This window comes from Salmo salar, chromosome ssa13 (genome assembly GCF_905237065.1).
Source record: "Salmo salar chromosome ssa13, Ssal_v3.1, whole genome shotgun sequence".
Lineage (NCBI taxonomy): Eukaryota > Metazoa > Chordata > Actinopteri > Salmoniformes > Salmonidae > Salmo > Salmo salar.
The window spans coordinates 98,864,247-98,890,820 of NC_059454.1; the positions used below are offsets into that span (position 1 = coordinate 98,864,247).

The 26,574-nt window shown below is 44.8% G+C and overlaps 1 protein-coding gene across 5 annotated transcripts in view; it reads left to right on the plus strand.

The window, feature by feature from the left end:
• The window catches only part of apc (APC regulator of WNT signaling pathway), an 85,466-nt gene extending 73,079 nt beyond the window's left edge, over positions 1 to 12,387 (plus strand). For all 5 annotated transcript variants that reach the window (XM_045692515.1, XM_014138656.2, XM_014138657.2 and 2 more), the window contains 5 exons: positions 29 to 124; positions 466 to 605; positions 927 to 1,121; positions 1,274 to 1,488; positions 4,865 to 12,387. In XM_045692515.1, the coding sequence (XP_045548471.1) occupies positions 29 to 124; positions 466 to 605; positions 927 to 1,121; positions 1,274 to 1,488; positions 4,865 to 11,330 (7,112 nt within the window). In that variant the 3' untranslated portion in view covers positions 11,331 to 12,387. The remainder of the gene's footprint in view (positions 1 to 28; positions 125 to 465; positions 606 to 926; positions 1,122 to 1,273; positions 1,489 to 4,864) is intronic.
• The last annotated feature ends 14,187 nt before the right edge of the window (positions 12,388 to 26,574 follow it).

Consider the following 26,574-nt stretch of genomic DNA (forward strand, 5'->3'; position numbering starts at 1 on the left):
TAGAATGGATTGTGTGTGTTTGTCCCAGTGCCCTCTCCCGTGGAGCATCAGATCTGCCCAGCGGTGTGTGTCTTAATGAAGCTGTCCTTTGATGAAGAGCACAGGCACGCTATGAATGAGCTCGGTAAGCATTCACTCCAAAACGGTTCTTCTGACCAAATGCAATTTTTTATTTAGGCTATTTAACCAGGATAGTCCACTTGGTGACACTTGCCACTGCTTTCCAGGCAGTTATCTTAAAAAAAGAAAAAAATTAGGAAACAAAATCTTTATTTGATCGATTTAATGTTTCATTACCCAAGAAACCAAAACAGAAAAGAGCTAGGTTAATGCATGTATTCATCCCTGTAAAGATGTTGGCTCTTATGCAATGTCTTGCATAGGACATCATATAGTAGAACATTCATGGGGTAGACTCATTCAATGATCGATTGACATTTCTCCTGCTGTGCTGCATGTTCCCAGGGGGGCTGCAGGCTATAGGGGAGCTCCTCCAAGTGGACTGTGAAATATACGGCCTCACCAGTGACCACTACAGCGTCACTCTGAGGAGATATGCTGGCATGGCCCTTACCAACCTCACCTTCGGGGACGTGGCCAATAAGGTGAGCTTCTGGTTCTGGACGATTTAACCTTAGATGAAATTGTGTGTGGAATTCTGACCTAATATTTTGCAAATGTTCTGCCTTAGGGTTGGTTTCCCAGACCCAAATTCAGCCTATTCCTGTATTTAAAAGCTCTTTCAATCTCAATTAAGCACGCTTTGTAGTCCAGGAGTAGGCTGGATCTGGGAAACTGGCCAATATGTGGAAACGCACTTGAAAGTTAAGGCAATAGTGTCTTCGAGGATAATCAATCTCTATGCTTGTTCATAAAGTATGGCTTCAAATGAATAGTAAGCATCTTTCTGTATCTTCCATCCTCAGGCCACTCTATGTTCCATGAAGGGATGTATGAGGGCCATGGTGGCTCAGCTGAAGTCTGAGAGTGAGGATCTACAGCAGGTGATTGCCAGTGTGTTGAGGAACCTGTCCTGGCGTGCGGATGTGAACAGTAAGAAGACCCTCCGTGAGGTGGGCAGTGTCAGGGCTCTGATGGAGTGTGCCTTGGAGGTACAGAAGGTGCGACATCCACCACTCCCACTCTTTGATACAAATACATAAGGAGCACATCATGTATAAATATGTGAATGAAATGTACAATTAGGAATTCGATAAAGATTTGCCTAAATATGTATTCACTGGCTGATAAAATATGTCTTCTCCCTTCACAGGAGTCTACACTGAAGAGTGTCCTCAGTGCCCTGTGGAACCTGTCAGCTCACTGCACTGAAAACAAAGCTGATATCTGTGCTGTAGAGGGGGCTTTGGCCTTCCTGGTTAGCACCTTGATGTACCGAAGCCAAACCAACACCCTCGCCATCATTGAAAGTGGAGGAGGCATCTTGCGCAATGTGTCTAGTCTCATCGCTACAAATGAAGATCACAGGTATGTCTATTCATTTTTTTTTTTTAAATCATTCATTATTAGGGATGCACAATATATCAGTGAATATATTGGAATCGGCCGATATTAGCTAAAAATGCTAAACAACTGTATCGGCCCGATGTCTAGTTTACCGCCGATGTTAAAAACCGATGTCAAAGCTGCTGTGCATACCTATACTACTTAGGTACAGGATGTAATGACTCCATGTAAAATGATGCGCTACACGTGCAACACAGCATTCCTAACCTAGCCCACAATGTCTGCTGTGTGGATCGAGCAGTCAACAAGTCGAGCAGGCATTTGAAAGAGTAAGAGAATTTCAGCGTGACAACTCAAAGGCGAAATCCATTAAAGCCAAAATAATGGAATTCATGGAATTCTTACCATAGTAATCCTGGTTGAGAATGAAACAAATGAACAGCACAGCAAGTTAGTCAAAGAAATAGGTTTTGATTGTTTTACTGGTAAGGGGGACATGCGTAAATGCCAACAAAATAACTTTTTGGTCTGTGTTTGTGTGACCTTTATTTAACTAGGCATGTCAGTTAAGAACAAATTCGAATTTACAGTGACTGCCCGGACGCCGCTGGGCTAATTGTGCGCCACCCTATGGGACTCCCAATCACGGCCGGATGTGATACAGCCTGGATTCGAACCAGGGACTGTAGTGACGACTCTTGCACTGAGATGCAGTGCCTTAGACCGCTATGTTCATGTGTGTCTGTGTGTTAACTATTTAACTGTACTAGAATGCTTAACCTCTCTGGGCCAGTGGGACGTTAGCGTCCCACTCTAGTCAACAGCCAGTGGAATCGCGTGGCGCGAAATACAAAACTCAAAAATGCTATAACTTCAATTTCTCAAACATATGACTATTTTACACCATTTGAAAGATAACTCTCGTTAACCTGTTATGGATAGGGGGCAGTATTTTCACGGCCGGATCAAAAAACTTACCCGATTTAATCTGATTATTACTCCTGCCCAGAAACTAGAATATGCATATAATTATTAGCTTTGGATAGAAAACACTCCAAAGTTTCTAAAACTGTTTGAATGGTGTCTGTGAGTATAACAGAACTCAGGCCAAAGATTCCTTACAGGAAGTGCCCTCTCTGACCATTTCTTGGCCTTCTACACTCTCTTTATTGAAAACTGAGGATCTCTGCTGTAACGTGACACTTCCTATGGCTCCCGTAGGCTCTCAGAAGGCGGCAGAAGGGTGAATGATGACTCTGCTGTCTCTGGCTGAAAAACAGTAGCGCATTTGGATAGTGGTCGATCTGAGAACAATGAGACTGGAGGTGCGTGCACGAGCCGACACCATGTTTTTATTTTCAGTCTTTGAACGAAAACCAACGACTCCCGATCGGAATATTATCGCTTTTTTACGAGAAAAATAGCATAGAAATTGATTTTAAACAGCGTTTGACATGCTTCGAAGTACGGTAATGGAATATTTTGAATTATTTTTGTCACGAAACGCGTCGGGCGCGTCACCCTTCGGATAGTGTCTTGAACGCACAACAAAACGCCGCTATTTGGATATAACTATGGATTATTTGGAACCAAACCAACATTTGTTATTGAAGTAGAAGTCCCGGGAGTGCATTCTGACGAAGAACAGCAAAGGTAATCCAATTTTTCTTATAGTAAATCTGAGTTTGGTGAGGGCTAAACTTGGTGGGTGTCAAAATAGCTAGCCAGTGATGGCGAGCTATCTACTCAGAATATTGCAAAATGTGCTTTCACCGAAAAGCTATTTTAAAATCGGACATAGCGATTGCATAAAGGAGTTCTGTATCTATAATTCTTAAAATAATTGTTATGTTTTTTGTGAACGTTTATCGGTTAGTGCTGCATTTAGCTGTGGTTTTGTTTTTTGTGACATTATATGCTAGCTTGAAAAATGGGTGTCTGATTATTTCTGGCTGGGTACTCTGCTGACATAATCTAATGTTTTGCTTTCGCTGTAAAGCCTTTTTGAAATCGGACAGTGTGGTTAGATAAAGGAGAGTCTTGTCTTTAAAATGGTGTAAAATAGTCATATGTTTGAAAAATGGAAGTTTTTGGATTTTCGAGGACTTTGTATTTCGCGCCACGCCCATCATTGGATATTGGAGCAGGTGTTCCGCTAGCGGAACGTCTAGATGTAAGAGGTTAATCCAAACACATTGTCCGATTTCAAAAAGGCTTTACAGCGAAAGCAAAACATTAGATTATGTCAGGAGAGTACCCTGCCAAAAATAATCACAGCCATTTTCAAAGCAAGCATATATGTCACAAAAACCAAAACCACAGCTAAATGCAGCACTTACCTTTGATGATCTTCATCAGATGACACTCCTAGGACATTATGTTATACAATACATGCATGTTTTGATCAATCAAGTTCATATTTATATCAAAAACCAGCTTTTTACATTAGCATGTGATGTTCAGAACTAGCATACCAACCGCAATCTTCCGGTGAATTTACTAAATTACTCATGATAAACATTGACAAAATACATAACAATTATTTTAAGAATTATAGATACAGAACTCCTTTATGCAAATGCTGTGTCAGATTTTAAAATAGCTTTTCGGCGAAAGCACATTTTGCAATATTCTGAGTACATAGCTCAGCCATCACGGCTAGCTAATTTGACACCCACCAAGTTTGGGACAACCTACACTCAGAATTACTATTAGAAAAATTGGATTACCTTTGCTGTTCTTCGTCAGAATGCACTCCCAGGACTTCTACTTCAACAACAAATGTTGTTTTGGTTCCAAATAATCCATAGTTATATCCAAATACCTCCGTTTTGTTCGTGCGTTCAGGTCACTATCCGAAGGGTAACGCGCGAGCACATTTCATGACAAAAAATGTCAAAATATTCCATTACTCTACTTAGAAGCATGTCAAACTAGAAGGAGAACAAATTGTCAGACAGGGCACTTCCTGTATAGAATCTTCTCAGGTTTTGGCCTGCCATATGAGTTCTGTTATACTCACAGACACCATTCAAACAGTTTTAGAAACTTTAGAGTGTTTTCTATCCAAATCTACTAAGTATATGCATATTCTAGTTTCTGGGCAGGAGTAGTAACCAGATTAAATCAGGTACGTTTTTTTTATCCGGCCGTGAAAATACTGCCCCCTAGCCCCAACAGGTGAAAAGGCCTCTAAAATAAAATATCGCTAACCATATCGGGGTTTTTTTGGCAAGGAAAATATCGGCCAAAAATGTCACCGGTGCATCACTATTCATTATAGTGTTGTGCTGTTAAATATTTGATATTATACTGACTCCTCTGTAATAATGTTTTTACACTTGAAAGCTTACAAGACCGTGTGTTGCTTTTTTGATTTTTTTGCCCCTCTCTGTAGACAAATCCTGAGAGAGAACAGCTGTCTTCAGACACTCCTGCAGCACCTGAAGTCTCACAGCCTGACTATCGTGAGCAACGCATGTGGCACGCTGTGGAACCTCTCGGCCCGCAATGCAAAGGACCAGGAGGCCTTGTGGGAAATGGGTGCTGTGAGCATGCTGAAGAACCTCATCCACTCCAAGCACAAGATGATCGCTATGGGCAGTGCCGCAGCACTGAGGAACCTCATGGCCAACAGGCCCGCCAAATACAAGGATGCCAACATCATGTCACCTGGATCTAGCCTGCCCTCTCTTCACGTCAGGAAACAGAAAGCCCTGATCGAGGAACTGGACTCTCAGCACCTCTCGGAGACGTTTGACAATATTGACAATTTAAGCCCCAAGGCGTCCCACAGGGGTAAACCAAGCAGGCACAAGCAGAATGTCTACAGTGATTACGATGGTATCTCTAGATCAGACGGGTTTAGCCCCAACAGTGTGCCTGTGCGCTCCCCTTACGTGAACACCCCAGTTCTGTCGAGCCCGTCACCCAGAGACAACCCAAGGGGGAACATAGACAGTGTTAGGGCAGAGAGGGATCGGAGCCAGGACAGAGACAGACAGAGGGGTGCACCCAGTGGTTTCCACCCAGATCATGATTCTAAGAGAATGCAAATGCCCGCCACAACAGCTGCTCAGATTGCCATGGTGATGGAGGAAGTGAACAGTATTCACTTACTGACTGGCCTTGATGACCGGTCACCAGAGACCCCAAATCAAGACCCTCACTGTACAACTGCAACACATGGTCATTCAAATGTATATCCCTACACTAAACCCGATCACTCGGGCAGACCATGTCCAATGCCCAAGTTGGAATACAAGGCATCCAACGACAGTCTCAACAGCGTAAACAGCACTGACGGCTATGGCAAAAGAGGACAGATGAAGCCATCTGTGGACTCATACTCTGAGGATGATGAGGGGAAGTGTTGCGTCTATAGAAAATATCCTGCAGACCTTGCTCATAAGATCCACAATGCTAACCACATGGAAGATGATGATGGAGAAGTTGACACACCTATCAACTACAGCCTAAAGTATTCTGACGAGCAGCTGAACTCTGGTCGGCAAAGTCCAAGCCAAAATGAGAGATGGGCGAGGCCTAAGCACATGGAGGAGATGAAACAGACAGATCAGAGGTCTGTGCGATCTCAAAGCCCAGGCTACCCCATGTACACAGAGGGCAACAGTGAGGGGGAGGAGAAATTGAAGTACAAGCCCAGGTTTGTGCAAACAGAAATGCAACAAGGATTCAGATCAAGGACCACCAACCAACACCAACAAGATCAAAGCAATGCTGGTCCCACTCAAGGAATGAACAAAAAGATGAACAACCAGATTATGTGCCAGTCTGTGGATGATTATGGTGATGACAAACCAACCAATTACAGTGAGCGATACTCAGAGGAAGAACAACAGGATGACCAGCCGACCAATTACAGTATGAAATACAACAAGGGGCATCATACGGAACAACCAATTGATTACAGTTTGAAGTACTCCGAATCCTCCTCCCAAAAATCCATGTTTAGTCATTCAAAGTCATCCTCCACTCAGAGCTCAGTGAAAGACCATCTAAGCCAAGATGGTTCAACATCATCCGTGACATCCAAAAAGAATGCAGGGAGACAAATGCAGCTACATCCATCCTCGGCTCAAACGAGGTCAGGGCCAACTCGACCAGGCCAGAAGAACACAACATGCAAACCTCCTACCGTCAATCAAGAGACCCTACAGACGTACTGTGTTGAGGACACACCCATCTGTTTCTCAAGGGGTAGCTCTCTGTCATCCTTGTCCTCAGATGAGGACGAAATGGAAGGCTGCAAGAGGAATGTGAATGCTGCTAGCAACTACCCAACTCTTCCCATCTCTGAGAAAGAGTCCACTGGCAGTCACGCCCAAGAACAAGGCAAAACCGAGGGCCAGTCGTCTGTGCAGTATGTCCGAATAAAGCCTCCAAGAACTAGTCAAGTTCATGGAGACGGATCCAGACATCACAAAGCCGTTGAGTTTTCATCAGGAGCCAAATCACCATCCAAAAGTGGTGCCCAGACTCCCAAAAGCCCCCCAGAACACTATGTGCAGGAGACACCCCTCATGTTCAGCAGATGCACATCTGTAAGCTCCCTGGACAGCTTTGAGAGCAACTCCATCGCTAGCTCTATACAGAGTGAATTGTGCAGCGGGATGCCCAGTGGAATCATCAGCCCAAGTGATCTGCCCGACAGCCCTGGTCAGACCATGCCTCCGAGCCGAAGCAAAACGCCACCACCCCCACAACATCAACATCCACCCCCAATGAAACACAAAAAGGTGCCGCCGCCGCCGCCGCCGAGGGCGGATTTGGCTCCAAGGCATGCTGCTGTACACGCTGCTGTCCAGAGAGTCCAGGTGCTTCCGGATAACGACACCCTCCTACACTTTGTGACAGAGAATACCCCAGATGGATTCTCTTGTGCATCCAGCCTCAGTGCTTTAAGCTTAGATGAACCTTACATTCAGAAAGATAATGAGCTCAAGATCATGTCTCCTGTTCACGAAGACGACCAGGGAAATGAGGCTGAGCATGAGCATGATGACACTACAGAATCCCCAAGCCAAGAGAAGCATTCACCTGGTGAGGTGGAAAAAGACATTTTGGATGATTCGGATGATGACGATATAGAAATACTGGAGGCTTGCATAAACTCAGCCATGCCAACAAAGTCATCGAGAAAACCCAAAAAGCAATCGCCTTCCAACACTACTTCTAGAATACCACCACCTACTGCCCATAAACCAAGCCAACTTCCTGTGTACAAGTTACTCTCTTCACAAACCCGAGGACAGCAGAAGACTGTTGGCTTCACCCATGGAGAGGACATGCCTAGGATTTACTGCATAGAGGGAACCCCTATAAATTTCTCAACAGCCACATCTCTCAGCGACCTCACCATTGATTCACCCCCAAATGAGCTGGCCAATGCTGAAAGCTGTGCTCCTCCTTGTGCAGAAGTATCCTCCAGTCAAATAAGGGATACTATTCCAGAAGGGGAAAGTACAGATGAAAAAGATGGAGGTGGTACTTCCTCCTTCACACAAGCTGCTGCTGCAGAAAATGAAGGGGATGACATCTTAGCAGAGTGTATCAGTTCAGCCATGCCAAAAGGTAAAATCCACAAGCCCTTTAGAGTACAGAAAATGAATGATCAACCACAGCACCCTTCATCAGCTTCTCCTGTTAGTCTAGTCAAACAGGAGGTTGAAAAGAAGAAGCCCACATCCCCTGTTAAACCAATGCCACAGAGTAGTGAGTACAGAGCTAGGATGATTAAAAAACCCCAGCCCCCTTTCAACTTTGCTTCATACCCTGATAAAAACAAAGAAACCAAAATGCTTGAGCCAAAAATGGCCTCCAGAAATTTCCCAGATAAGCCACCAAATGCAGATGAGAGGCCACGGCCAGGGTTTGCTTTTGACTTGCCACAGAATTACACACCAATAGAGGGTACACCCTATTGCTTTTCACGCAATGACTCCCTGAGTTCCTTGGATTTTGAGGATGATGAACCTGATCTCTCAAAGGAAAAGGCACAACTTAGAAAAGACAAGGACCAGAGGAAAGTGTCAACGAAAAACCGTGGAGAGCCATCCGCAAGAACAAACAGGGCAAATGTACCAATGACTGCTCCAACAAAACCTCTGCAGCAGAAGCAGGCAGTCTTTCCACAACCATCCAAAGAAAACGTGGGGCCAGTGCCAGATGAGAAGCAGAAGTTTTCCATTGAGGACACACCAATGTGTTTCTCTAGAAACTCATCTCTCAGCTCGTTAAGTGACATTGACCAAGAGAACAACAACAAAGACCTCCAGCCAAAAGAAATGGAGGATGTAACTCAGGTAGAAGCTACTTCTAAACCCCAAGCCTCTGGTTACGCACCAAAAGCCTTTCATGTAGAAGACACCCCTGTGTGTTTCTCAAGAAACAGTTCACTCAGCTCACTAAGCATTGATTCAGAAGATGACCTTCTACAAGAGTGCATCAGTTCAGCCATGCCAAAAAAGAAGAAACAGACAGCCAGAAATAAGGGGGGGAATGACCAAGGAGATGCCACTGAGGAGAAAAGTATGGATAGAATTTTAGCTGAGGAGCCTGATCTCACATTGGATCTCACTGATACACAAAGTCCAGTTTCTGAACAAGCCTTATCTCCAGACTCTGAATCTTTTGATTGGAAGGCCATCCAAGAGGGTGCCAATTCCATCGTCAGCAGTTTGCACCAGGCAGCTGCTAGCCTCTCTAGACAAGGCTCATCTGACTCTGACTCAATCCTCTCCCTCAAATCTGGAATATCCCTTGGCTCCCCTTTCCACTTGCCCTTAAATTCAGAGGATAATAAGTCTGCATCCGACAAAGGACGGCCACGGATATTAAAGCCTGGTGAAAAGAGCACTTTAGAAGCCCAAAAAAAAGAAAAGGAAGAGGAGGCAGCAAAAGCTCTTAAAGGGGGCAAGAAAGTCTATAAAAGTCTCATAACAGGAAAACCACGTGCCAGCGCTGAGACCCCAGCCTCATTACAGCAGAGGCCGACTGCCCCTAGTGTTCCCATGATTTCTCGTGGGAGGACAATGATCCAGGTCCCTGGCGTTAGAAGCAGTTCTCCAAGCACTAGCCCAGTCCAAAAGAAGCCTCCACCCCGTGGTCCAGCCTCTGTCTCAAAAACTCCCCCCACTCAAGGGCAGAATTCCAGTAACTCACCCAGAAGCATCAAACCACCTGCTAAATCTGATCCTAGTCCGGCCAGGGATCAGCCTGGATCTCAATCGGGATCAAGTAAAGCTTCATCACGATCTGGATCCAGAGACTCCACACCATCCAGACCAGCTCAGCAGTCCTTGACCACCAGACCCATGCAGTCACCTGGTCGCACCTCTGTGTCACCTGGAAGAAATGGTCTCGGCTCGTCAAACAAATTATCCCAAGTGCCTCGCACCGCTTCTCCAAGCACATTGTCAACTAAGTCTTCTGGTTCTGGCAGGATGGCCTACACCTCCCCTGGGAAACCGATGGGTCAGCAAACGCCACCCAAGCAGACTGGCTTGACGAGAAGCACTAGCGGAATCCCTAGGAGTGAATCTGCCTCAAAGAGTCTGAACCAGTATGGAGTTGCTGGCCCTTCTAAGAAGCAGGATTTGTCCAGGATGTCGTCCACAAAGTCTAGTGGAAGTGAGTCAGACCGGTCGGAGAAACCTGCCCTAGTTCGCCAGTCAACGTTCATCAAAGAGGCCCCTAGTCCAACACTGAAGAGGAAATTGGAAGAGTCTGCTTCGTTCGAGTCTCTGTCCCCCTCCTCTACCAGCCAGTCTCAAACGCCTGTGTCGAGTCCGTCTTTGCCAGATATGTCGTTAACTTTACCCTATCAAGGAAGTCAAGGAAGCAACTGGAAAAAGTCCCCGCAGAATCCAAACTCCTCTGAAAATGGGGATGAGAAGCCTCAAAGAGGAGGGAAGCATGACATCTCCAGGTCCCATTCAGAAAGCCCCTCTAGGCTCCCTAATCTTAACAGGAAAGGGACATGGAAGAGGGAGAACAGCAAACACTCCTCCTCTCTCCCAAGGGTTGGCACCTGGAAGAGAACCGGCAGCTCCTCTTCCATCCTCTCTGCCTCCTCTGAGTCAAGTGAAAAGGGCAAAAGTGAGGATGAACGACAGCCACTGAGTCCAGCCCAAAGGTCCCCACACGGCAAAGATGGAAACCCTTTAAAAGGAACATGGAGGAAGATGAAGGATAGTGAAATGTCTCAGTCAGAAGGCCGTGATTCTTCCTCCATAGAGTCCATGGACACCGTGGCCATGGGGCACCAAATGAGCCCTGCAGTGTCCAAGACTGAGGATGTGTGGGTGAGGATTGAAGATTGTCCCATTAACAACCCGAGGTCTGGAAAATCCCCAACAGCAAACACCCCTCCTGTAATTGACAGTGTTATAGTCAAAATGCCCTCTGTTGATCTCTTGACAAGTGAAACCCATCCCAAACAGTCCACAAATGAAAGTGTAAATGCTCTTAGGCTAGATTCAGAGACCAATTTAAACTTGTTTAGGAGCAGTGAGAGTATTGATAAGAAAGGGCCAGACCTCAAGCCTGCTCAGAGTAACCCAAGCATCGTCCCAGAGGCCCATGAACTGTCTCTTGCTGAACGCACCCCTTTTAGCTCCTCCACCTCTAGCAAACACAGCTCACCGAGTGGGGCTGTGGCTGCCAGGGTCAGCCCTTTCAACTACACCCCTAGTTCCAGGAAGAGCAGTGCTGACAGTGCCACACCACCACGACCCTCACAGATACCCACGCCTGTCAGTGTAACCAACAGTGCAAAAAAGAGAGACTCTAAAGGAGAAAGTGCTGGAGAAAGTGGGTCCTACATTGTAACCTCAGTTTAAGTCACTTGAGGCTAGACTACACACACAGATGATCTAGGGGAAATGTCTTGAACATACCTAGTGATCTCTGTTGTAAATAATTATTTACAACAAACACAATCAAAGCAAAGAACAGATTCATCACAATTTTTGGTGTAAAAAATAAACATGTAAATAGTGAGTCACTAGACTGTTATTGTAGTTGATGCCTAATTGATGGACCCTGTTTTTTTGCTGGTAGGAATGTGGCTGGGACACTGGTTATCAGAGGGAGAGAGGGAGACCTCTGAAGGATAATGTATGTGAATTTGTACTGTACAGATTTTAATTATGTATTTAATTTAAACCCCTGTCAAGATCCTGAATCTTCTCCGACTTGACAAAGATAATCACTTCAAGTTGCATATTTGGGATGTTAAAACACTTAAAGATCGACTTTAATACTACTCCATTCGATAAAAAATAAAAAAAAGATATGCCTTATTTAGGTCAGAAATAAAAGTAATTTTAATTTTTACTAATGCAAATGTATTATAAGCTTCCCATCCTTGCATGTAAACTGCCCAGATGGTAAAGATTAACATTTGTGGTCACATGACTTGTTGGTTGCTGTAGTGTAAAGTTTTACACTATTTCAAGTGTGCTCTGAAAGTAAAGGAATTAACCGCAAGTTAACCTTGACAACTTTTTCGAATGAGAAATATTTCCATTGGAAAATTATGAGAGTAGACCGATACATGGCTCTGCTGTTTGTTGTTTAATTGTTATCAGGTGAGTTGGTTGCTTTTTAACTAGGAGACTCTGAAGGACTGAATGAACACAAATATTACTATAGGGTTTTGGTGTTGGTTTCTTATTTTTTTAAGGTAGTTTTAGTTTCCCCTGTAATCACTGTAATGCTGAAGCACATAATCAGAGGAGATTATGTACTATTTTGTACTACCCAAAAATTACACTGTCTGAAATACTTTTTTTTTTCTCATGCAATACATTTGTGGTCGGATATTCAAAGTAAAAAAGTCACATTCAAAATTGTAAATCAACATAATAAATCATGTTAAAATGTTGGGGTGAAAAATTGGTGTCCAGTGTTACTGAACAGTGGAAGTGTTTGATTATCTGTCTTGAAGATATTTTGGTAGTGAGTGGAACAAACCTCTTGGGGCTATGTGGGACGCTAGCGTGCCACCCGTGGTGCACCCTATCAACAGCAGGTGCATTTCAAGAGCGGCAAATTTGAAACCAAATAAATGTCAAAATTCAAATTTTTCAAACATACAACTATCTTACACCCTTTGAAAGATAAACATCTCCTTAATCTAACCACGTTGTCCGATTTCAAAAAGGTTTTACGGCGAAAGCATAAAGTTAGATTATGTTAGGAGAGTACATTGACAATAGCTGTGTGTAATGTTTTGTCAATTCAAAGACAGGCGTCACCAAAACCATAAAACCAGCTAAAATGATGCACTAACCTTTTAACAATCTCCATCAGATGACACTCCTAGGACATTATGTTAGACAATAAATGCATTTTTAGTTCTATCAAGTTCATATTTATATCCAAAAACAGCGGTTTACTATGGCGTTGATGTTCAGGAAATCGTTTCCCTCCAATAACCGGCAGTCAAGTCAGCACCACAAATTAAATAATTAAAATTAGAAAACATTGGTAAAATATTATATTGTCATTTAAAGAATTATAGATTTACATCTCTTGAACGCAATCAACTTGCCAGATTTAAAAATAACCTTACTGGGAAATCACACTTTGCAATAATCTGAGCACTGCGCCCAGAAAAATACGCTTTGCTATACAGACAAACGGCCATGTTGGAGAGATCTAAAATCGAAAATACTATGTAAATAATCCATTACCTTTGATTCTCTTCATCAGATGTCACTTCCAGGAATCCCAGGTCCATAACGAATGTAGTTTTGTTCAAAAAAGCTCATCATTTATGTCCAAAAAGCTCTGTGTTCTTAGCACATGATCTAAGCCAGCCGGACTTCTCGTCATGAACGAGGGGAAAAAATATATTTACGTTCGTTCAAACATGTCAAACGTTGTATAGCATAAATCATTAGTGCCTTTTTTAACCAGAACATGAATAATATTCTAGGTGGACGAATGCATTCTCTTTTATAACGTATTGGAACGAGGGTACCCAACATGAACTCGCGCGCCAGAGTCTAATCGGCCATCACCGTTCCAAAGCTCTTGTTCGGTCAGATCTCACAGTAAAAGACTCAAAACACTTTGTAAAGGCTGGTGACATCTAGAGGAAGCAATAGGAAGTGCCAAAACATTAATCAACCCCTGTGTGTTTCAATGGCATAGGCTTAAAGGTAATTCAACACATCAGGTATCCACTTCCTGTCAGAAAATGTCTCAGGGTTTTGCCTGCCAAATGAGTTCTGTTATGCTCACAGACACCATTTAAAACAGTTTTAGAAACTTTAGGGTGTTTTCTATCCATATATAATAAGTATATGCATATTCTAGTTACTGGGTAGGATTAGTAACCAGATTAAATCGGGTACGTTTTTTTATCCCGCCGTGAAAATACTGCCCCCTAGCCCCAACAGGTTAAGATCTGCTTACAGTGAATGATGAACTCGTGTCCTTAGTGCAGCTATGTTTTGATATACAAGCCAAGGGGATATAGCTATAGGCATGAATTCCTTACACAACTACATACACATTTCTTGTTGTACGAGTGCAATAACATAAGGGCAATCCGCATTTGAAATGAAGTGGTCTCCTCACCACTGTTTTGGTAAAAAGCTGGGGAATGGGTCTGGAGAAATGTAACCACTTAAATTAATAGAACTATGGATGCAAGGTCTGACCATCCATGATATCAAAATTATAGTTTTGACCATGTTTTGAGGCTGTACAGTTTATTTACATCTATGTTTACAAAAATTGAAGAAAAAGCTTGTTTTGATTTCTGATGGTGTACGATAGTTGAACTAAGCGGGTGAGGCATTTATAAGTTATATTCATCAAGAATCAATGGGATATCATGAATAAAATGGTGAATCCCCAGTAAATCAGCTCAATCAGATCACATCCATCATAGCACTGTCATGACGTTGCCCTCTTTGGGTACAGCGAGCACAGTTGACCCCCCTCCCTCTGCACCAGGCCTTTTCTATGCACCATCCCCTGACCTCTATACTTCTGACACCAGGCTCAGTGAGAGCGGTCGTAAATTCCAATGAGAAAATTATCTCCTCATGGCCACAGTATAGAGAAAGGATTCTTCCTCCTCACAGGAGAACCGAACGACATTTATGTTCCTGAGAAGGTATAAAAGATCGGTGAAGAATCCAGCTACGAACTGGTCCGTTTGGTAGAATTTCGTGACACTCATGAGACAATACGGCCATATTACCATAATGTTTATATACTAGCCTCAGCTATGGGACTTACATCTAAATGGTTGTATAAAATTAACAAGGATAGAACTGTGTGTGATATTGTGCAATGTGATTTTGGACTGTTAATGAAGGAAACTCCAATTCCCTTTGGAGTCTTAACCTCTATGGGCTAGGTGGGACGCAAGCGTCCCACCCGTGGTGCACTCCATCAACAGCAGGTGCATTTCAAGAGCGGCAAATTTGAATCCAAATAAATGTCAAAATTCAGATTTTTCAAACATACAACTATTTTACACCCTTTGAAAGATAAACATCTCCTTAATCTAACCACGTTTTACGATTTCAAAAAGGTTTTACGGCGAAAGCATAAATTTAGAGTATGTTAGGACAGTACATTTACAAGAGTTGTGTGTAATTTTTTTGTCAATTCAAAGACGGGGTCACCAAAACCATAAAACCAGCTAAAATGATGCACTAACCTTTTACAATCTCCATCAGATGACTCTCCTAGGACATTATGTTAGACAATGCATGCATTTTTAGTTCTATCAAGTTCATATTTATATCCAAAAACAGCGTTTTACTATGGCATTGATGTTGAGGAAATCGTTTCCCTCCAATAACCGGCAGTCAAGTCAGCACCACAAATTAAATAATTAAAATTAGAAAACATTGGTAAAATATTATATTGTCATTTAAAGAATTATAGATTTACATCTCTTGAACGCAATCAACTTGCCAGATTTAAAAATAACCTTACTGGGAAATCACACTTTGCAATAATCTGAGCACTGCGCCCAGAAAAATACGCGTTGCGATACAGACTAGCCGTCATGTTGGGGAGATCTAAAATCGAAAATACTATGTAAATAATCAATTACCTTTGATTCTCTTCATCAGATGTCACTTCCAGGTATCACAGGTCCATAACGAATGTAGTTTTGTTCAAAAAAGCTCATCATTCATGTCCAAAAATCTCCGTCTTGTTAGCACATGATCTAAGCCCGCCGGACTTCACTTCATGAACGAGGGGAAAAAATATATTTACGTTCGTTCAAACATGGTATAGCATAAATCATTAGGGCCTTTTTTAACCAGAACATGAATAATATTCAAGGTGGACGAATGCATTCTCTTTTATAACGTATTGGAACGAGGGTACCCAACATGAACTCGCGCGCCAGGTGTCTAATGGGCCATCATCGTTCCATGGCTCTTGTTCGGTCAGATCTCCCTCCAGAAGACTCAAAACACTTTGTAAAGGCTGGTGACATCTAGTGGAAGCAATAGGAAGTGCCAAAATATTCCTCAGCCCCTGTGTTTTTCAATGGCATAGGTTTAAAGGTAATACAACACATCAGGTATCCACTTCCTGTCAGAAAATGTCTCAGGGTTTTGCCTGCCAAATGAGTTCTGTTATACTCACAGACACCATTCAAACAGTTTTAGAAACTTTAGGGTGTTTTCTATCCATATATAATAAGTATATGCATATTCTAGTTACTGGGTAGGATTAGTAACCAGATTAAATCGGGTACATTTTTTTTATCCAGCCGTGCAAATACTGCCCCCTAGCCCTAACAGGTTAACTAAGTAATCGGCACGCCCCCAGGGACACAGACATGACCTGGGGGCAGACATGACCATGTGACAGACATGACCTGGGGACCTGGGGGCACAGACATGACCATGTGACAGCCTTTTCTACGTTCAGTATATAAACCCCCACCCAGGGTTTCATTCCCCAAGACCAGGCCTCCACTCCATTACGAGTTGGCTAATAGGTTTGACCATGCATCCCTCTACTGAACTTTAACCATACCACGTGGTTAAACTATTAGACTATCGATACAGAATAAGAACAAGTCTTTGATATTAATTACTAATCTGCAGCTAGGAATTCGGTATCATTGAACGCGAAGACCAACGAAACATCCATTCTATAACGACATGACCGAATGTCGCTTTGAAAGATCCATTCTAACCTAGAGAGAGAACGCGAGGACAAAACTCTCCAACAGAACTTTTCAACAAAGATCCCGACGACACACTGAGCGTAAATATATATATATATATATATATATATATATATATATATATATATAGATTGCAATTGTTCCCGAATGAGTGAGCGTTCATGTGCAAAGGTGTAGCATTTCAATTGTATAATATTCAATTCTGAACCACCCCTTTTGTTTAACAAGCCGCCATGCCGGTTTAGCCCACTAGGGCACATTCCTCTACCATTTCTTTGTAACGATATCTACTGTTTTGTATGCATTTCTGTTGAATTATTTAGTTTAGTAAATAAATGATTTTAAGACAGTTGATGTATGGATGACTCAGAGTGAAGACTGGGTTCGTGTAGATAACCAACAATTTACGACGTTTGGAATGAGATTGACGTGAGGTAAATAATAAGTCATTTAATCAGAAGACTCAATGATCAGAAATTATGATATCTCAGTTATATTAGGAAAATTATAACTTTAACCTGAATATTTTCCTTGGTAATAATAATCATAGTAGTTGTCGAGGGTGCAACAAGTCAGTAACACAAGAGTAAGTGTCAGTTGGCTTTTTCATAGCCGATCTCAGAGAGTATCTCTACCGCTCCTGCTGTCTCTAGAGAGTTGAAAACAGCAGGTCTGGGACAGGTAGCACGTCCGGTGAATAGGTCAGGGTTCCAGCAGGTCTGGGATAGGTAGCACATCTGGTGAACAGGTTAGGGTTCCATAGCTGCAGGCAGAACAGTTGGAACTGGAGCAGCAGCACAGCCAGGTGAACTGGGGACAGCAAGGAGTCATCAAGCCAGGTAGTCCTGAGGCATGGTCCTAGGGCTCAGAGAGAGAGAGAGAATTTAAATTCACACAGGACACTGGAAAAGACAAGAGAAATACTCCAGACTGACCCTAGCCCCCCGACACATAAATACTGGAGGCTGAGACAGGAGGGGTCAGGAGACACTGCGGCCCCATCCGATGAAACCCCCGGACAGGGCCAAACAGGTAGGATATAACCCCACCCACTTTGCCAAAGCACAGCCTTCACACCACTGCAGGGATATCTCCAACCACCAACATACCATCCCGGGACAAGGCTGAGTATATCCCACAAAGATCTCCGCCACGGCACAGCCCAAGGGGGGGCGCCAACCCAGACAGGAAGACCACGTCAGTGACTCAACCCACTCAAGTGACGCACCCCTCCCAGGGACGGCATGGAAGAACACCAGCAAGCCAGTGACTCAGCCCCCGTAATAGGGGTAGAGGTGTAACAGATGTATAGCGTACTCTCCTTGCGTTGTGTTTTTTTCCTAATAAATCACATCAGCCAGTGGTCCCAGTTGAGCATCATTTATTCCTGTTGTTAAATGAGAAACAGCACAGTAGTTGTGCAGGGCTTAATGATACTGATGGCTGTCGATGGCAAAAGCTGTAGCATGAAGACAACTGTGTTAGCAGTGGGCTTATGTGACCATTACAACGGTGTATGCTAGCTAACACTTATCTACAGCAATCATATGCCGAAGCACATTCCAGAAAGCCCCTCAATCCCTAACAGGTACCATATACTCACACATGTATAAATCCGTAACGTACAGCAAACTTGAACACATTGTAAAATATAAAACAGTATTCAGAACGTGACCTACCCCTTGCATCACATTTTCATACTGGGAAGACCTGACGTTCGCGATCTCCCCCTATCTGCAAGCGGGGCCAATCACAACACACCTTATTGTCATCAGTTGAACCAACCAATACGAATGCTTGAACATTAAGTACACATTTCTTTAGAGGCAAGTGGAAACATAACCAACCCTGTTACATTCTCCCCTGCTGAATTACACTTGCACACTATAAAGAAACAAAATGAGGTATGCAATACCTTGCAATACATATGTCACCAAATATTCCAGTGCAAAGACTATTCTCCAAAGAGAATTAGGGGAATTCAAAGACCCCGTAGGAAAACATGCCTGTTACATGTTCAGCACACTCAGTGACAAGAACCTCACAGAAAAACCTTGGTCTACTTGACCTCTGACCCATGACCTCCATGGGGTCTCTTGAATGAGAAAAAAAAATTTAAAAAGCAAAAAATAAAAAATGGTCTACAGACTTGGATTCTAATCCTACACCCACACAGGTATTCTAATGAATTCTGTATGAAAAACCCTCTGTGTCTGCATAGTCTCTATGAGTCTCACCGGGCGTTTCTTAACCCGATCAGCCCCTGACCTGACAGGCCTAACAGAGATATTACGTTTAACCTGTTCACCTACAACCACCACTGGTGGGTCACTTTCCACAGTCGGTGGATAGTCAAGGTCAAGGGTTCTGTGACTGTTGCTGGAGCTTGTGCTACCAGCGGCATCTTCAGAATGCCTTTCTTCTTCAGAGGGTTCGGACATTTCTTCTCCAAAGGTTAGCTCTGACACGCTTGTGCCACCAGCGGCACCCTCAGAATGTGGTGAGTTCTGAGGGTCCCTCGCCAGTGGCCCATCTTCCAGCACACCTGGGGTTTCTTTTTCAGAGTGCTCCGGCGGTGCTTCCCCCGAGGTCTGTTCTGATACCCACACACTAGTCCTCTCACCAATGTCCATTTCTGGTATATCGTTCACGGATGAGTCCTCCATCTCCTCACTCGGATCCTCACGGTCTCCCATATTAGGTGTCTCCAAGGCAGTGTCAGGTAGAGGCAAGAAGTTTACAGGCATTATCAGATTACGGTGGACCGTTTTCTCCTGGCCAGTCGACATGTTCTGTATATTGAAGATGTGGATGGCGCTATTCTTTTCCGTAACAATATAGAGGTTGTTCTCCCAACGATCCGCCAGCTTCCTCTTTCCACGTTCACCCTTATTCGCCAGCAGCACCCGACCTCCACTGGAGCCCCTCTGATCTTCCTGTTGTAGAGGCCCGCATGCCTCTTCAGCTGTTTGGTTGACTTCTGGACTCCTGCAGCACTCAACAACTCAGCAATCAATTTACTTTCAAAGTTGGCCCCTTGGTCAGAGTGGATACGACGAGGAAAACCATACACACAGAAGATGTTGTTCCATAGCTGAAGGGCCACTGCTTTAGCTGATTGGTTCGGACACAAGAAGGCATGGGCCATCTTAGTAAAATGATCAGTGACGACCAGGACATCCAAGGACTTGTTGTTGGAGTCTTCAGCAGACCAGAAGTCCACGCACACCAACTCGAGGGGCTCAGTCGTGATGATGTTCTCCAGTGGAGCTCTGGCCTCTGGCTCGGGGGCCTTACTGAACACACACCTCTTGCAGGTCTTGACATACTCTCTGACATCCGACTCCAGACCATGCCAGAAGAACCTCTTTCTCGTCAAGTACAACGTCCGCTGTTGCCCCTGATGACCGGCTTCATCGTGGACACCCTTCAAAACTGTCGCCCTCATTGAGGTGGGTACTACATACTGGTACGTCTTCTTCTTTGACAGCAAACTTTTGGTAACGCGATACAGTATACCCATTTTCAGAGTGAGCTTCTCCCAGGTCTTCAGAATCCGCAGAGCCTCGAGTGGTTCATGGCCACGTTCCCTCCTAGAAGGTCTACGGCCCCTGTCCACGTAGATGACAACTCTGGCGAGAGCGTCATCCTGGCGCTGCTTTGATATCAGGTTGTCACGGGATAGCACTCTCACATCTGACATCTCAGACGGCACCAGTGACTGAGTGAGCTGAGGCAGTAGCAGCGCACAGTTCTGTAAACCAGCCTCCCCTTGCGACCTCAGGACTGCTGACACCGCTTCCTTTGACAGAGAACCAGGAGAAGGATAGGAGGTAGTCCTGCAGTCCATGACAATTTTACAGGCATCTGCCTCAATTGACGGTGAGCAGCTTTCATGGTCGAATGGGTGGGTCGACCGGCGGAACACATCTTGCACCTTCTCAGCACGTACTCCCGCAGCTTCTTCCAGCAAGGCCTTGTATGGAACCCTTGTGATGCGGTGGAGAGCGCTCGGCTGCACAAATGGCTGTCTACTGAGTGCATCAGCAATGACATTTTTGGGACCGGGAATGTACTTGATGTCAAACTCGAATGGAGCAAGTTTAGCAACCCATCTCTGTTCACAGGCGTCCAATTTGGGCTTGGACAGGACGTACGTTAATGGGTTGTTGTCTGTCCAGTAAAACAGTAAAAGGCTTGCCCCTTAGCCAATGACTAAATTTCTCACAGACAGCCCACCGTAAAGCAAAAAACTCTAACCTATGGGCAGGATACTTTGACTGTGCATAAGTAAGTGATTTGCTAGCGAATGCTACCGGTCTGGCTGCAGACCCATCCTCTGGCACCTGGGAAAGGACAGCACCTAATCCATTACTAGATGCGTCTACAGACAGCAAGAGAGGTCTACTAAAATCAGGGTGGGCTAGCATGACCTGATCGAGGAGAGCTTGTTTCAACTGACTAAAGGCCTGTTTGCACTCACCAGTCCAGTCTGCTGCTGTGAGTTTCCTATGTATTCCTCTTTTCCTCTTGCCTTTCCCGTGGCGTGGTGCCTTCGTCCCCGTTGTCAGCCCATGCAGCGGCTTAGCGATGGTGGAGCACCCCTCAATGAACTGCTGGTAATAGACTATCATTCCGAGAAAGGACCGAATCTTCCCCTGGGAAGGCACGTCCGTGTTATCCTCCATGAGATCCTTCTCTGTCATCCCTGTAATAGCCGTCACTTTTTCCGGGTCTGTGGCCACACCTCCTTCACTGATGACATGCCCCAAGAACCGCACTGACCTCTTCATGAAATGGCATTTCTTTGGAGACAATTTCAGATTATGGGCTTTGAGACGCTCAAAAACTGACTCCAAGCGTTGCAATCCAAGTTCTTCAGTCGGGGCAAAAACCAGCACATCGTCCAGGTAGCATAGGAGGCTAGAAAAATGTTGATCCCCAAAAATGCTCAACATCATCCTCATGAATGTAGCTGGGCTGTTACATAGTCCTTGTGGAAGACGGTTATATTCATATAACCCAAAAGGAGAAGTGAAGGCTGTAAACTTCTTGTCGTCTTCATGCACCTCCACATTGTAGTAGCCGGAGGTCAAATCCATTGTAGAGAAGAAAGCATTGCCACCCAGGGCCGCCAGAGCATCAGCTTGGTGAGGTAGAGGGTGAGCATCCTTTACGGTGCGAGCATTGAGCCATCGGAAGTCTGTACACAGTCTCAGATCACCAGACTTCTTCCAGACCAAGACGAGTGGGGAGGCATACTCACTGCTGGATTTCCTGATTATCTCTCGCTCTTCCATCTCATCCAAGGCCTGCCTGAGCTTGTCATAATGGTTAGGGGAGAGCCTACGGTAAGGTAGCCTAAAAGGCTTAGTGTCACTGAGTCTGATGCGATGGACATATCCCGTAGCCTTCCCGCAATCTAGTTTGTGCCGGGAGAAGATAGACTCGTAGCGGGCTATAAGCTGAACTAGCCTGGCCTTACACTGTTGCGACAACTGAGTGGACTCAATGTCAATGTCACCTAACCCTAACTCGTGCAACACCTCACTTGTCACTCTGTGCGGGTTGACGGTACTGTCAACGGTCAAGCTATCTCCACTACTATTGTCAAAGTCTGGATTGTCATCCATTTTGTGTACCTGCTGCACCAGGGGGACCGGTTTGACAGTGGGCCCATCCATATAGTCAGTGTCAAAGTCCTCTAATGCCATGCAAGGAAAAACATCCGCTATCTTGGCATTCCGTCTCACCGTTACTGGCTTTGGTGAGGGATTGATAACTTTGACAGGGACCCAGCCATCGCTCCACAATGTCGCTACGGTTCTCCCCACTAGAATGTTTTTTGGTCTTGAGCGTGCCCTCGTAGGCTCAATAACGACAGCACTGCCCGCGGATACATTTTGAGGCGTACACAGCCGGCCCCAGACTAAATGTTCCTGCATAGGCTCCAATGTGACCGCCCGCTTCAGCCTTACTGTGCCCACTCTTTCTGGCACTTCAGTCCCTTTCCATCTCTCTACATTAGCCAGCAGACGGAACAGTTTGTCATCTCCATTGTGTTCAGATGATGACATCTTCTCCCAGAAGTTACCAGTCATCTTCAGCTCCCTGATGAGGTGTTTAATCACGTTGCTGCCTAGGATAAGCTCATCACGTTGGCCATCCACTACTAGAACAGGGACAGAGACACTGCTGCCATACACAGACAGATTCAATTCACACACACCTACAGGCTTGGTCTTCAACCCCCCGCAGCCAACCAACACCACTTCAGTTGGACTGAGGGAGCCACTCTTGAGCACACCTGCTTTCTCAAGGCGTGGCACCACTGTTGAGCTCAATGTGCATGCCATAGAACCGCTGTCAATCATAGCGCTCACCTCTATAACATCCCCCAGTAACACACTAGTATAGAAGAGTTCGTCATTGTGGAGCACTCTCTGTGTATTTTGCATAACGACTTTTTCGTTCGACTTGACTTCATCACAAACATTTGAATATACTGACTCTAGATCTACACCACTAACTGATTGGGGCACCTCACAAGGCCCAGCACTTCCCCCCATCCCGTGCGGGCCAGCTAGTTTTCCTGCCGCTGTGTCGTTGTTTGATGGAGCGACGGGAGTTACCGATGAAGTGCGAGGGCATTCTAGACGAGTGTGCCCAGCTGCATAACAGAGGAAGCATAGGTGGTTAGAATAACAATGATCCATTGTGCTGTGATTCGCATCACCACACACTTTGCATTGCAAAGACGGGTTCACCCTTCTCCTGGGCCTCCCCTGGAAACGGTTATCATAGCCGCCTACAGGTTGCTGTGGCCTCTGCTCAAGACCCGTTCAAGCATGCCAATCACCCGATCCAATGCCTCAGATGAGCAAGTTGTGGGCTGCTGCAAGGGGTCCGGACAGTTTGCAACAGCTGACACTGGCCTACTTACTTCCTATGTCAGTGTGGTGACCAGTGGGGCCAGCCGCAAGGGACGTGGAGCCTTGCACTTCCTCTGGTACTCCTCCAGCCTGCCATGGACCTCCGCAACCGTCCACTCATGCAATGGTTTGCACATGAATATCAATGACAGCTCTGGGTTCGGACAGTGCTTGATGAACATGACAGTCAGAACACGTGATGGATTGTCTAGCTCCTTGTTCTGCCTCTTCAAACAGTCCTCTGCCACCTCTATAGCCCTGTTCAGTCTGATCCAGTAGTCAAATGGAGTCTCCCCTTCCATTGGCAACTTAGAATAAACATCAGCTAGGGGCATGTCGGAGTTGACTGTGTCGCTAAAGTGACGCTTCAGAATGTCAAAAACTGGTCTAGGGCCCTGGCTTAAGTCAACTGGGTTACTGCGTAGGCTTACTCTTACCACGTCACGTTTACCCAAAACTTCATCTGACCTCTCCTGCCCATCATAGCCCTTCCTCTGCATGTACGCTAACATGGTCTCCTCCCACTCATGCACTGTGCATTTCTCTGAACCATCCCCCCTGAAACACACTGGTTCCCTGACATCATTTTTCACCACTACATTTAGACTAGAGCTGGCCCCAGCCATGGTACCACCAACATAATCGACCTTCTGTCCTACCCCATCTCCCATAGCCTTTGATTCCAAACAAGAGGCAATATTTTCACCTATGGAGTGACCTATCTGCTTAACAATGTCTGCCAGGAAATCCATAGACACATCCTCCTTCCTAGGACTAGGTGAAACTGGCTCGAATACACTGAGTTGAGGTAGCTCTAAATAATGTGGAAAGCGCACACTTGCCTGTGCAGTTGGCCTGGCCCGAGGTGTGGAAGTAACTGGAGAAATAGCTGCCCCCCTACCCACTGGCGGTGAAGGGTTAAACATGAAAACTCCCCTACCTCTCCCAAAACCTTCCATTTTTAAAATAAAATAAAAATAAAATATATTGTTTTTTTAATGTAAATATTTAGGAAAAAAAAATAAAAAATCACAATCAATATGAACAATTCTATCAAATCAAAATGAACATAATCCACTCAAAACAAACGTTCAGTAGTAGATGTCTAACAAGACCAAGAATCAACACAGAAAAGTAACAAGAAACGCCATCATAAATAGTTGTCACCACCGTGTGGTAGAAAATGGCGTTGCCCTCACGTTAATTGGCTTCGGAAGGTTACTAGCATAACAGCACAATTACATCACTAAATAATCACAGCATCACCACATACAAGTAATAACCAGTACATTATATTTCCCCCCACTCACTCATGCTACCAGGAGCTCCCTGAGAATTCCACTTGTGCAGACTGCGAAACCTAGGCCTCTGGCGTGCATCAGCAACCACAGTACTTCTTGAAGCCAGGTCTCGGATCCCTCCACGTGACGTCCGGCGAAGACAAGAAGACGAGTTACGGCACCAGTGTAACAGATGTATAGCGTACTCTCCTTGCGTTGTGTTTTTTTCCTAATAAATCACATCAGCCAGCGGTCCCAGTTGAGCATCATTTATTCCTGTTGTTAAATGAGAAACAGCACGGTAGTTGTGCAGGGCTTAATGATACTGATGGCTGTCGATGGCAAAAGCCCTTGCATCACATTTTCATACTGGGTCACAAAATACAAAAATACAATACAAAATATAACATGTGTAAATACCTGTTGTTAAATGAGAAACAGCACGGTAGTTGTGCAGGGCTTAATGATACTGATGGCTGTCGATGGCAAAAGCTGTAGCATGAAGACAACTGTGTTAGCAGTGGGCTTATGTGATCATTACAACGGTGTATGCTAGCTAACACTTATCTACAGCAATCATATGCCAAAGCACATTCCAGAAAGCCCCTCAATCCCTAACAGGTACCATATACTCACACATGGATAAATCCGTAACGTACAGCAAACTTGAACACATTGTAAAATATAAAACAGTATTCAGAACGTGACCTACCCCTTGCATCACATTTTCATACTGGGAAGACCTGACGTTCGCGATCTCCCCCTATCTGCAAGCGGGGCCAATCACAACACACCTTATTGTCATCAGTTGAACCAACCAATACGAATGCTTGAACATTAAGTACACATTTCTTTAGAGGCAAGTGGAAACATAACCAACCCTGTTACAGAGGCAGAGAATCCCAGTGGAAAGAGGGGAAACCGGCCAGGCAGAGACAGCAAGGGCGGTTCGTTGCTCCAGCCTTTCCGTTGACCTTCACACCCCTGGGCCAGACTACACTTAATCATAGGACCTACTGAAGAGATGTGTCTTCAGTAAAGACTTAAAGGTTGAGACTGAGTCTGCGTCTCTCACATGGGTAGGCAGACTATTCCATAAAAATTGAGCTCTATAGGAGAAAGCCCTGCCTCCAGCTGTTTGCTTAGAAATTCTAGGAACAATTAGGAGGACCGCGTCTTGTGACCGTAGCGTACGTGTAGGTATGTACGGCAGGAACAAATCGGAAAGATAGGTAGGAGCAAGCCCCTTGAAATCAGCCCTTGCCTTAACAGGAAGCCAGTGTAGGGAGGCTAGCACTGCAGTAATATGATCAAATTTTTTGGTTCTAGTCAGGATTCTAGCAGCCGTATTTAGCACTAACTGAAGTTTATTTAGTGCTTTATCCGGGTAGCCAGAAAGTAGAGCATTGCAGTAGTCCAACCTAGAAGTAACAAAGGCATGGATTAATTTTTCTTCAGAGCTCGTGCTGCTAGGTGACCTCGTGCTGCTAGGTGACCTAAACTGGGACATGATTAACACCCCAGCCATCCTACAATCTATGCTTGATGCCCTCAATCTCACACAAATTATCAATGAACCTACCAGGTACCACCCCAAAGCCGTAAACACGGGCACCCTCATAGATATCATCTTAAACAACTTGCCCTCTAAATACACCTCTGCTGTTTTCAACCAAATACACCTCTGCCT